This window comes from Delphinapterus leucas, chromosome 8 (assembly GCF_059928025.1).
Source record: "Delphinapterus leucas isolate spDelLeu-1000000601 "Yukka" chromosome 8, BTC_Dleu_Yukka2, whole genome shotgun sequence".
Classification (NCBI taxonomy): domain Eukaryota; kingdom Metazoa; phylum Chordata; class Mammalia; order Artiodactyla; family Monodontidae; genus Delphinapterus; species Delphinapterus leucas.
Window position 1 is genome coordinate 34,280,369 of NC_143136.1, and position 12,500 is coordinate 34,292,868.

General features: G+C 34.6%; 2 protein-coding genes across 6 annotated transcripts in view; one reads left to right on the forward strand and one right to left on the reverse strand.

Annotated features, from left to right (window-relative positions):
* CATSPERT (catsper channel auxiliary subunit tau) overlaps positions 1-12,500 on the forward strand; it is a 152,119-nt gene that overhangs the window by 96,278 nt on the left and 43,341 nt on the right. The window contains 2 exon segments of the mRNA XM_089916510.1: positions 3,856-3,913; positions 7,212-7,270. Coding sequence (XP_089772636.1) covers positions 3,856-3,913; positions 7,212-7,270 — 117 coding nt within the window.
* The window catches only part of STRADB (STE20 related adaptor beta), a 102,488-nt gene that overhangs the window by 16,336 nt on the left and 73,652 nt on the right, over positions 1-12,500 (reverse strand). Inside the window, exon 13 of one of the 5 annotated variants that reach the window (XM_089916505.1) lies at positions 1-7,233. The exons of 3 other annotated variants lie outside the window; for them this stretch is intronic. The gene's annotated coding sequence lies outside the window, so the exon portion shown is untranslated. One more of the 5 variants, XM_089916504.1, reaches the window with a different exon arrangement.

The following is a 12,500-nucleotide window of genomic DNA, read 5'->3' on the forward strand; positions in this document are numbered from 1 at the left end:
GGCAATCAGAGAAGAAAAAGAAATAAAAGGAATACAAATTGGAAAAGAAGTAAAACTGTCACTGTTTGCAGATGACATGATACTATACATAGAGAATCCCGAAGATGCCACCAGAAAATGACTCGAGCTAATCAATGAATTTGGTAAAGTTGCAGGATACAAAATCAATGCACAGAAATCTCTTGCATTCCTATACACTAATGATGAAAAATCTGAAAGTGAAATCAAGAAAACACTCCCATTTACCATTGCAACAAAAAGAATAAAATATCTAGGAATAAACCTACCTAAGGAGACAAAAGACCTGTATGCAGAAAATTAGAGCCTCACTCTAATTATTGATGTTTGACTGCTGACAGCTCCTTTCTGGCCCATTTCAGCAAGCTGATAAGAAGTCCTAAGTGTGCCCTCTTTTGGTGCCATACAAACATCTTCTTCCATATGGGAGTTCTCATCTCAGTCCCAACATTTAACCACCATAAAACCCTTAAACCTGTCTCCTTTCCCTGCTCTCAGGTGTCAGGCTTTGCTGCTCCATTCTTGACACTATCAAGAAACAGTTTTGAAACTCTTGGCACCTACGACATTAAAATAAGCCCAACATATTTTGGGGTTCTAGAAGCAACAGGTCTTATGTCTTTAATCCATTTTAGGTTGATTTTTGTGTATGGTATGAGATGAAGGTCAAATTTCATTTTTTTGCATGTGGATATCCAGTTGTTCCAACACCATTTATTAAAAAGATTATTCTTTCCCCAGTGTGGATTCTTGGCATGGTTTTCAAAGATCAGTTGACCATATATGTGTGGGTTTATTTCTGGGCTCTGTGTTCTGTTCCATTTTCTATTCTGTTCCATTGGTTTATATGTCTGTTTTATACAAGTGATATACAGTTTTGCTTACTGTAACAGTCAACAAAATGAAAAGGCAACCCATAGCATGTGCAAAAATATTTACAAATTATATATCTAATGAAGGGTTAATATCCAAAATATATAAGAAACTACTACAACTCAATAGCAAGAAAACCCACATAACCCAATTAAACAACAGGCAAAGGAACTGAACAGACATTTCTCCAAAGAAGGCATGCAAATGACCAAGAAAAAAAGGTGCTAAACATCACCAATCACCAGGGAACTACAAATCAAAACAACAATGAGATTTCACCTCACACTTGTAAGGATGGCATTTATTAAAAAAAAAAAAAAAAAAAGATAAACAAGTGACAAGTGTTGGTGAGGATGTGGAGAAAAGGGAACCCTTGTACACTTGGTGGGAATGTAAATTGGTGCAGCCACATTGGAAAACAGTATGGAGGTTCCTCAAAAAATTAAATATAGAACTACCAGATGATCCAGCAATCCCACTCCTGATATATATTCAAAGGAATTGAAACCAGGATCTCAAAGAGATATTTGCCTTCCCATGTTCACTGCAACATTATTCACAATAGGCAAGATATGGAAGCAACCTAAGTGTCCATCAGTGGATGAATGGATAAAGGGAATGTGGTAAACATACACAATGAGTATTAATCAGCTGTAAAAAAGAAGAAAATCCTGCCACTTGAGACAACATGGATGGACCTTGACAACATTATACTAAGTGAAATAAGTCAGAGAAAGACAAATGCTTTATGATTTCACTTATATGTGAAACCTAAAACAAAAAAACTAAACTCATTTGTACAGAGAACAGATTGGTGGTTGCCAGAGGTGCATTTTGGGGGTGGGTGAAATGGGTGAAGGTTGTTGAAAGGTACAAACTTTCTGGTTATAAGATAAGTCCTTGGTTTGTGATGTATAGGGTGGTTAACAATACTATGTTGTATACTTGAAAGTTGCAGAGAATAAATCTTAAATGTTCTCATCATAAGAAAAAAATTATAAATGTGTGGTGATGGATGTAAACTAAGCTTATTGTGTAATCATTCTATAATATATACATATATAAAATCATTATGTATACTTAAAACTAATACAATGTTGTATGTCAATTATATTTCAATGCAAAATAAATAAAAAGTTTTTAAGCATGTAGGAAATTTTAGAAGTTACAAACCAAAAATATAATAATAATGGCTTTTATATTTACCTACATAGTTACCTTTTCTGGAGTTCTTTGTTAATATGGGCTTGAGTTACTGTCTAGTATGTTTTCTTCCATCCTGAGAGACTCCCTTATCATTTCTTGTAAAACAAAAATAATAGTGACAGACACCTCTAACTTTTGTTGATCCAGGAATGTCTTGATTCTTCTTCATTTTTGAAGGATGGTTTTGCTTGTTATATAATTCTTGGTTGACAGTCTTTTTCTTTCCACTGTCTACTAACTTACATGGCTTGTGACGAGAAATTGGCTGTTAATCTTATTGAAAAATTTTTATATGTGATGAGTGACGTTTTTTCTTGCTGCTTTCAAGTTCTCTCTTTGTCTTTTAGGAGTTTTATTATGTCTTGGTGTATATATCTTTGAGTTTATCCTCCTTGAAGTGTGTTGAGCTTTTTGGATGTGTAGATTCATGTCCTTTACTAACTTTGGGAAGTGTCTGGCCATTATTTCTTCAAATATTCTTTCTGGCCATTTCTTTTCTCCTTTGACTCCCATAATGTGTATGTTGGTACACTTGATTGTTGTCCCCAGGGTCCTTTAGGCTCTGTTCATTTTTTTCATTCTTTTTTTCTTCCTGCTTTTCAGGCTGGATAATTTTAATTTCCTATCTTTAATTCAGTGATTCTTTCTTCTATCTGCTCAATATGCTGTTGAACTTCTTAAGAGTTTTTCATTTCAGTTATTGTACTTTCTGATCCAGAATTTCTATTTGGTTCCATTTTATAATTTCTATCTCTTTATTTACATTTTGTTTATATATTGGTTTCTTGATTTCCTTTAGTTGTTTGCCCATGGTTTCCTTTTGCTCTAAGAGCATATTTAAGAAAGTCATTTTAAAATCCTTGTCTATTAAGTTCAATATCTGGGCTTCCTCACAGGCCATTTCTGTCAAGTTTTTTCCTATGAATGGGCCATATTTCCTATATCTTTGTATGTCTTGTGATTTTTTTGTTGGAAATTGGGCATTTTAAATATTATAATGTAACTCTGGAAATTCTCCTCCATCTCTAGGGTACTGTTGTTGATTTTTGAGGGCTGTGGTCACATGTTTCTTTAGTGACCTATCCAAACTATTGTTTTGCAAAGACTGTAAATTCTTTGCCATTTGTGGTCAGTCACTGAAGTCTCTCTTCCGTTATCTCAGTGGCCAGCTAATGACCTTACAGATTTCTTAAAACACCAAAATTTAGCTGCCCCTTTTTGCATTAACCAGTCCCTGGTTGCTATAAGTTTTGTATTAGATTATGGAGTTTGAAATAGTTGATCTGTGAGCCTTTGACATTTATATTTGTTTCAGTGAAGGGACCAATTCTTTGAGCACCCTACTCTACCATTTTCCATCATATCACTTCTCCATTCTCCTTTGATATATGCTTTCTTTTATGTTAATATTATTTTTATTTTACATTTTAAGTTACTATTTTTGTTCCCTGGGGCTTAGGGGAGTAAGAAGAGATCAATAATATACAAAGTAGTATCATGTACTTTTTTGATGCTTGCCATTTCCTACCTCAACAACCTACTACTACAATGTTTCAGCCATGCAAGTTATCTCACCACCTGCAGGTGTACTGGTTATAGTAGAAATGAATTATTTTCCTTATATAAGATAAATCCAAATGGTAACATTAGATCTCATTTTATTATTATTTATAGCTATCAATAATGCTAAGTTTAAAAATTATATTGATATTTAATTATTTTTTTCTATTCACTTTTTCTGGTCTATTTTTATTTCAGAGTTCACATTGTTCCTGTAGCACAGTGAATGAAAATTTAAATATCCCTAATGGTGTAGGTAAGTTATTATTTGTATATATGGTTGTAATTTTCAAATATTCAGTGAAATTGAGAACATAAACTCATGTAAAACAATTACTATCAAGACTTTCCTTCAAAATATAAATTACACTATGATGTTTATGATTACTGACATGAAAAACCTATGGAATTACAATATTAGTGGGAAATCAAGCAAAGCAAAATACAGATGGCCTTAAGATCCTAGGTAATATTTATTTTACATGCATTATTATATAATATTACTAAGCCATTTAATACATTTATCTGTGTTTACAAACATTCTGGCTATCTATAGATCTATCTAGTGAAGTTTTTCTAATTCAAGGAATTGTTCTGTGATATTGTTATGGAGACACATTTGATATATCAGTAAACCCAAAGATAATCAAGATAACAACTAGTACAGCATGAGCATGGAACAACCAGATCAGACAATGCTGCTGGATCAGAGTTCTGGAAGTCCCCTGCTGTGTCATGTTGGGGTTGAAGGAAATGGGAGATTCCTAAGGGAATCAAGATAGCCAGGGCAATGAATCTAAGATGGATACTTGGATATCTTGAGGCAGCAACTTTTTACAAATTAGTACAGAAATGTTTTAATATTCAACAATTGGGACAGTTATGACTGTGTAGTAACTGAATATCCATCCAGAGACGACTGTAGTAAGCTAATTAAAATGAAGAGAAAATAAGAATAAAACACTTGACAGGGAGGATGAGCAAGCAGGCACGTTTCTTTGTAACATGAAAGCATCCTTGAGTAGTAGAGAGTGTTCTCCAATTAGGAACTTATGGGGAAATAGAAGATGAAAAAATATATTAAAAAAAAAAGACATACAGGGAAAATATCAGATGAAATTGTAACTGAGAAGTGTATTTTTAGAATAAAGTCCCCAAAAGGGAAATTTGACTTATCTTGAATAGTTGAATGTCGTGAAATGAAAATTATTACAAATTAATGTTTTAGCCATATATGTGTTTGTTTTTATCCATATGCATACATATGGATATGTATTTATATATCTGTTCTACACAATAATAACAGTTCTAAGAATATATATTGGGGTACAGGAAGCTATTTTAGAACAAAGGATGTCAGTTCCAGGAATACTTTAAATGTCAGGAAAAATTTAAAGTACACCTAAATTATTATTTATTTTAGAAGAGAAAGTGACCATTTGGAATAACATTCATGAGTAATAAGAGAGTACCTATAATATGATGCCTCCAAAACTTTCATTCTAATATCCTTTGGAGTCTTCTAATCATAAAAGAACTTTTGGAGTAAATCTGCTAGAACAGCAAGCAAGCTCCTTATTTTATTATTTCTGACTATTGCTTGAAAAGGGCAAATAGTGTATCAAATAATAGAAAATATTGTTGAGGGGGTAAACCGGATCTCACCCCTGCCTTGCCACTAATTAGCTCTGGACCTTAGGCAACCACTTGTCTTATAAAAGCCTCAATTTTCCCATTTTAAAAATTAAAGAATGGAACTAGATACTAAGAATAAATATTTCAGTACTCCCTTGCAGTTTCCTTATATTGCCTTATAATTTTCATAACTTTGTAGACATTTCACATACATTAATTTATTTAATCTTCATAAATACAACCCTGTTAGGTTGACACTATTATACTAGTTTTATAGATGAGGCAACTGAGGCATGGAAAGGCTGAGTAGTTTGACAATTCTGTAAAAGAAGTCTGAAACAAGCCAGTGGTCCAATCTCCTCTGAAGAGTAAAGAGCCTTTATAAGCAGTGTCAAATCAAATACAGAATTGGAAAGAACATCTATGGTGTATCTTTTAAAAAGTAAATGCTTAGGGAGGAAAACAGGGCTTATTTTCTTATTGTTCACTCCTATTTGCTCTTGGGCAGGTCATAACTTTTCTGGATTTTTTTCTCATTTTTAAAATGAGAAAGATGGTTTTAAGACTGTTTGGTCTCCTATTTCTCTAGAAGGCTATATTCCTAAATTTATATCTGAACAGAGCCTTTTAAAAACGATTCAAGATTCCTAAATATATATTTTAAATGATTTTATTATACTTTGCATTACACTCTTCAGTTTATTTATGTAGACCAGTCTTATATAATTAACCTAATTCTTCTATAGATACATTATATAAGATAAAATGCAGTATATTAAAGTTTATTTAGTAAGGTTCAGCACTCTTGCTAAATTCCTTGAATTATCATTACCTTTAAGCAAATTAGAGGCATATGCCTAGCCCAGTTCCTTTGGAGCTACTTTCATAGATACCCTCTGACTCCTGATATATATGCACATATTTTTAGCCTAGCACCACAATTCATTGAAGAATATGGTCGTTGCACTCCATACTTTTATAAATTCTTTAAGTTTATTACATAAGAATCCTCTCTAGGGTCATGAATTGAATTAAGGAAATATAGAATTATTCATGAAATGTATCTAGAATGTAGATTGTCTGTCCACACAGCTTTACAGAGTTGGGTATGTATAGCAAATGAATGATGGAAGATTACCCAAATGACTGCTAGAGGATAGGCTAAAATGAGGCTCCAAGAAGGATTAGTAAAAGCAATCTTTTAAACATGCAGTCAAGCCTAATCTTTAACAGCTACAAAATAAGGTAGCTGATAAGCTGATAAGGTGCCTAAAATAAGCTGATAAGGTGCCTAATCTTTAACAGCTTCAAAAACATTCAGAACCACCTAGAGTGCAATGGCGATATTTTTTTTTGTTTTTACTTCATTTTTTGAACTGGCATTGAGCCAGAAAAGTAGAAGTATTCAATACATTGACTATAATCTGACTACAAGACAATCTTTGATGTACATAAAGTATGGTGCATGATGACATTTAATAACTTTATGTATTTTAACAATGGTATTCAAATTAGTAGTCAGAGTTACTAGATGACAGACCCAAGGGTGCAGTGTGTCAGGGGTCAGAATAGAGGGAGTAGTAACGATGGTAACAATAACAGCAAAACTTCCATTCATTTGTGCTTATTATGTCCCAGACACAGTATTAGATGCTTTAGCCCTTTAAATCACACAATCCTATGAGAGAGGATCTTTACCCTTTGACAGATGACAAAACTGAGACAGAGAGAGGCAAGATAACTTGTCCAAATTTAGATGGTTAGTTGTTGCAGAGACTATTTGAGTCTAGGCAGTCTGGCTCCAGAGCCTGTGCCCTTAACTGCTATGCTACATAGTCATTCGAGACATGTCTGAAGAACATGCTTGTCAAATGCCACAAGTGCTAACTTAATTATATCATTTTTTCACTCTTTTTCAGATGAGTTAATGCAAGATAAGGCCTATGGACAGAAAAATACAAATAGAAAAGGAAAATCAGTAAGTAGATTGATATATCCTTTAAAAACCATTGTTAACATTTTACATTGTTTTGAATTAATTTTTACTGAATATTCTGTCATCAAGAAAGCATATACTTTATTGTGAATTTGTGAATTTATTATAAGTAAATTTTATTTATATTATTTATCATAGTTTATTATAAATTATTATAAAGCAATATAAATATAACATTAACTTCAGCAGGTTATAGTATTTAATTCTTCTGCCTCTCCCAAAATGGCTGTTGTTTAATGGGCAACTCACAATAGCACCAGGGAAGCATAAACTATCTTTGCCCAGCTGTTGTGACATGAACAATTTTACAGAAGCCATTCTCCTCATCCCAATTTTCCATTAATACTTGAAATTAACTGTACTGGATTCCTTTTTTTACACCGTGAGAATTTTCAGTTGTTCAAGATTCAGCTGTCTAAATGCCATGCCAGGCTAATAGCAGTATTGCACAAATGGAACAAGGGTTGTGTGGCTTGGGATGAGGATCGGGCAAGAAAGAAACACTGAGATGAAAGGCGAGAAGAGAAAGGAAAACTTGGTCTACTTCATATTTTGCACTCAGTAGGTACGAACCATGCTCACACAGGGGAGAAGATTCTAAGCCCTTAAAGAATTGTCAGTACTTTTCCTCATAATTTTTAATGACTGACTCCTTAATCCAAGACACTGGAACCCCATGCTAATACTGTTTTGTAGGGAGTAGAATTTGATATAAGAATGTCTTGGACTACACGCAGAAGGGTTTAGTCACTTTAAAGACAGAAATCCCAATTGTCCAGGACATTACTGATTCTAATATTCAATCCAGTTGTCCCAATAAGCCATTAAAATGTCCTGGAAATTTTAATGTTTTGCTATTCAAACTACTTTTTCCAGGCTCATTCATCTAAAAATAGCACAAAAATCCCATCTGATTACTGGCCTAAAATTTATTTAGGAAAAGAGTGGCATAAATCTACCAGGCATCATACTGTTATAGAAAGAGTACAAGATTTTGAGTCAGAAGACTTGAATTCTGGCACCAGTCCCTTCACTATTAGCTGGAAGTTAAATGGGAACAAACCTAGTTGAATGAATCTGAGGTGGATTTTCAGTAGATGAAGCAACCCTCACACAATTTTTCACCTTCCATTTTATTCTTCCATTTATTATCGCAGCCCTAGCAGCCATCCATCTTCTATTTTTTCACGAAACAGGCTCTAATAACCCCACAGGAATCTATCTGACATAGATAAAATTCCGTTTCATCCATATTATACAGTCAAAGATATTTTAGGCGCTTTACAACTAATCCTAGCATTACTAATACTAGAATTATTCTCACCCGACCTGCTAGGAGATCCAGACAACAATATTCCAGCAAGTCCTCTCAACACACCACCCCATATTAAGCTAGAATGATATTTCCTATTCGCATATGCATCCTACGATCAATTCCCAACAAACTAGGAGGTGTACTAGCCCTAATCTTCTCAATTTTAATTCTAGCATTCATTCCAATATTCCACACATCCAAACAATGAAGTATAACATTCTGACCTCTTAGCCAGTGCCTATTCCGAGTATTAGTAGCAGATCTACTAACGTTAACATGAATTGGAGTACAACCCATAGAACACCACTTCATTATTACCGGACAACTAGCATCCATCTTATACTTCTTTTTAATTCTAGTGCTAATACCAGTAGCTAGCATTATTGAAAGTAATCTCCTAATATGAAGAGTCTTTGTAGTATATTTATTACCCTGGTCTTGTAAACCAGAAAAGGAGAATAATATATCTCCCTAGGACTCCAGGAAAAAGCTCAAGCTCCACCATCAGCACCCAAAGCTGAAACTCTACTTAAAACTATTCCCTGATAATTGTTATGGGACATTTCCACAGTCTTAAAGTACCATGTCAGTATTAAAATAACATTTTCCCCTCCCATAAATAGCTAATGTATTTCATATATAGCATATGGTATATATCCACGTATATAAGTACATATATTATATATATATATAATATATGATATGTGTAATTGTGCATTAATTATCTGCCCCATGCTTATAAGCATGTACATTATATTATTGATATTACATAGAACATAATGGTATTAATAGTACATAGTACATTAAGTCAAATCAATTCCAGTCAACATGCATATCATACCCAATAGATCACAAGCTTAATCAGCAAGCCACGTGAAACCATCAACCCACTTAGCATGTGTCTCTCTTCTAGCTCAGGGCCCATGACTTGTAGGGGTTTCTATTAATGAACTTTATCAGACATCTGGTTTTTACTTTAGGACCATCTCACCTAAAACTGCCCACCCTTACCCCTTAAATAAGACATCTCAGTGGGCTAATGACTAATCAGCCCATGCTCACACATAACTGTGGTTCATGTATTTGGTATTTTTTAATTTTTAAGGGATGCTGTGACTCGGCTATGGCCATCTGAGGACTTAACAAAGTGAAATAAATTGTAACTGGACTTACATTATCAACCGTAAGGTGTTATTCAGTCAATGGTCACAGGACATAAGGAAATTACACACATGTACATGTACATGTGCATGTACATAATTACACGCACATACACGTACACATTTATTAAATAGGTAAACGCCCTGCTTAACAAATCCCCTTACCCCCCACTAAGCCCTATGCTCCATATGCCTATAATGCCCTACCAAACCCCAAAAACAAGGTAAGAAACATACAAATACATAGAATTTAATTAATCTATCCAACAAAACACAGACATTTCAATACTCAAGTAAAATAAACCCTAATCATACCAATAAATTACATAGATATATACCACTTATATAGACAGACATCTCCCTAGGTTTATCAGCCACTTTTATTAAAATTAAATTTTAAAATTCAACACTAAATCTAATATAAAATACACAAATTAATCATGTACACATTACCACATAATCATGCATACAAACTCAGCCTGTTAATGCAGTTAAGACTTAAAGCAAGGCACTGAAAATACCTAGGTGAGTTTACTAACTCCATAAACACATAGGTTTGGTCCTAGCCTTTCTGTTAGCTTTTAATAAAATTACACATGCAAGCATCCACACCCCAGTTAGAATGCCCTGTAAATCATAAAGATTAAAAGGAGCAGGAATCAAGCACACTACAATAGTAGCTGATAATGCCTTGCTCAACCACACCTGCACAGGAAACAGCAGTGATAAAAATTAAGCCATAAACGCAACTTTGACTAAGTTATATTATCCAAGGTTGGAAAATTTCGTGCCAGCCACCGCAGTCATTTGATAAACCTAAATTCATAGAAAACCTGCATAAAGCATGTGACAGAATAAGTTTTCAAAAAGTTAAATTCTAACTAAGCCATAAAAAGCCATAGCTAAAATAAAAATAAACTACCAGTGACTTTAATATTTCCTGATTACATGACAGCTAAGACTCAAACTGGGATTAGATACCCCACTATGCTTAGCCCTAAACTCAAATAATTACAATGACAAAATTATTCACCAGAGTACTACTAGCAGCAGCTTAAAACTCAAAGAAGTTGGCAGTGTTTCATATCCCTCTAGAGGAACCTGTTCTATAATCAATAAACCTCACCAACCCTTGCTAATTCATCTATATACTACCATCTTCAGCAAACCCTAAAAAGGAACAACAGTAAGCATAATAATTATACATAAAAACGTTAGGTCAAGGTGTAACTTATGGAGTGAGTAGAAATGGGCTACATTTTCTATTTCAAGAATATATTTCTTTTTTTTCCATTTTTTTTTTTAATCTTTTGGCCACGCTGCACGGCATGTGGGATCTTAGTTCTCTGACCAGGGATCGAACCCGCATCCCCTGCATTGGCAGCATAGAGTCTTAACCACTGGGCCACCAGGGAAGTCCCAAGAATATATTTCTTATTACACAAAAGTTTTTATGAAACTAAAAACCAAAGGAGGGGACTTCCCTGGTGGTCCAGTGGGTAAGACTCCATGCTCCCAATGCAGGGGTCCCGGGTTCGATCCCTGGTTGGGGAACTAGATCGCACACACATGCCGCAACTAAGAAGTCTGCGTGCCGCACCTAAGAGCCCGCATGCTGCAACTAAAAGATCCCTCATGCCACAACTAAAGATCCTGCATGCCGCAACTAAGATCTGGCACAGGCAAAATAAATAAATAATTTTTTTAAAAAAGGAGGATTTAGTAGTAAATTAAGAATAGAGTGGGGCTTCCCTGGTGGTGCAGTGGTTGAGTCCGCCTGCCGATGCAGGGGACACGGGTTCGTGCCCCGATCCGGGAAGATCCCACATGCCGTGGAGCGGCTGGCCCCGTGAGCCATGGCCGCTCAGCCTGCGCGTCCGGAGCCTGTGCTCCGCAACGGGAGAGGCCATAACAGTGAGAGGCCCGCGTACGGAAAAAAAAAGAATAGAGTGCTTAATTGAATAAGGCTATGAAGCATACACACACCGCCCATCACCTTTCTCAAGTATTAAAATAATCCTCTATAATCTATTAACAAATACTAATCATATGAGAGGAGACAATTCATAACAAGGTAAGCATACTGGAAAGTGTGCTTGGACAAATCAAAGCATAGCTTAAATAAAGCACCTAGTTTACCACCCAGGAGATTTCATAATTTATGAATACTGTGAACTAACTGTAACCCAAACCTCCCACAATTTTAATTACCACAAGCAAATCAAACAAACCATTAACCTAATAGTTAAAGTATAGGAAATAGAAATTTTAAAATCTTTTGGCGTTATAGAGAAAGTACCGTAAAGGAATGATGAAAGAAGCATTAAAAGTAGTAAAAAGCAAAGCTTACCCCTTTTACCATTTGCATAATGATTTAACTAGTAAACATTTAACAAAAATAACTTAAATACCTTGAAACCAGACAAGCTATTTATGAACAGTTTATTAGAACAAACTCATCTATGTGGCAAAATAATGAGAAGATTTATAAGTAGAGGTGACAAGCCTAATGAGTCTGGTGATAGCTGGTTGTCCAGAAAAAGAATCTTAGTTCAACTTTAAAAATTACCTAAAAAACTATAAATTGTAATGTATTTTTAAATGTTAATCGAAAAAGGTACAGCTTTTTAGAAGTAGGGTACAACCTTATCTAGAGAGTAAAAACAACACCATAGTTCGCCTAAAGGCAGCCACCAATTAAGGAAGCGTTCAAGCTCAACAATATATTTACCTTAAT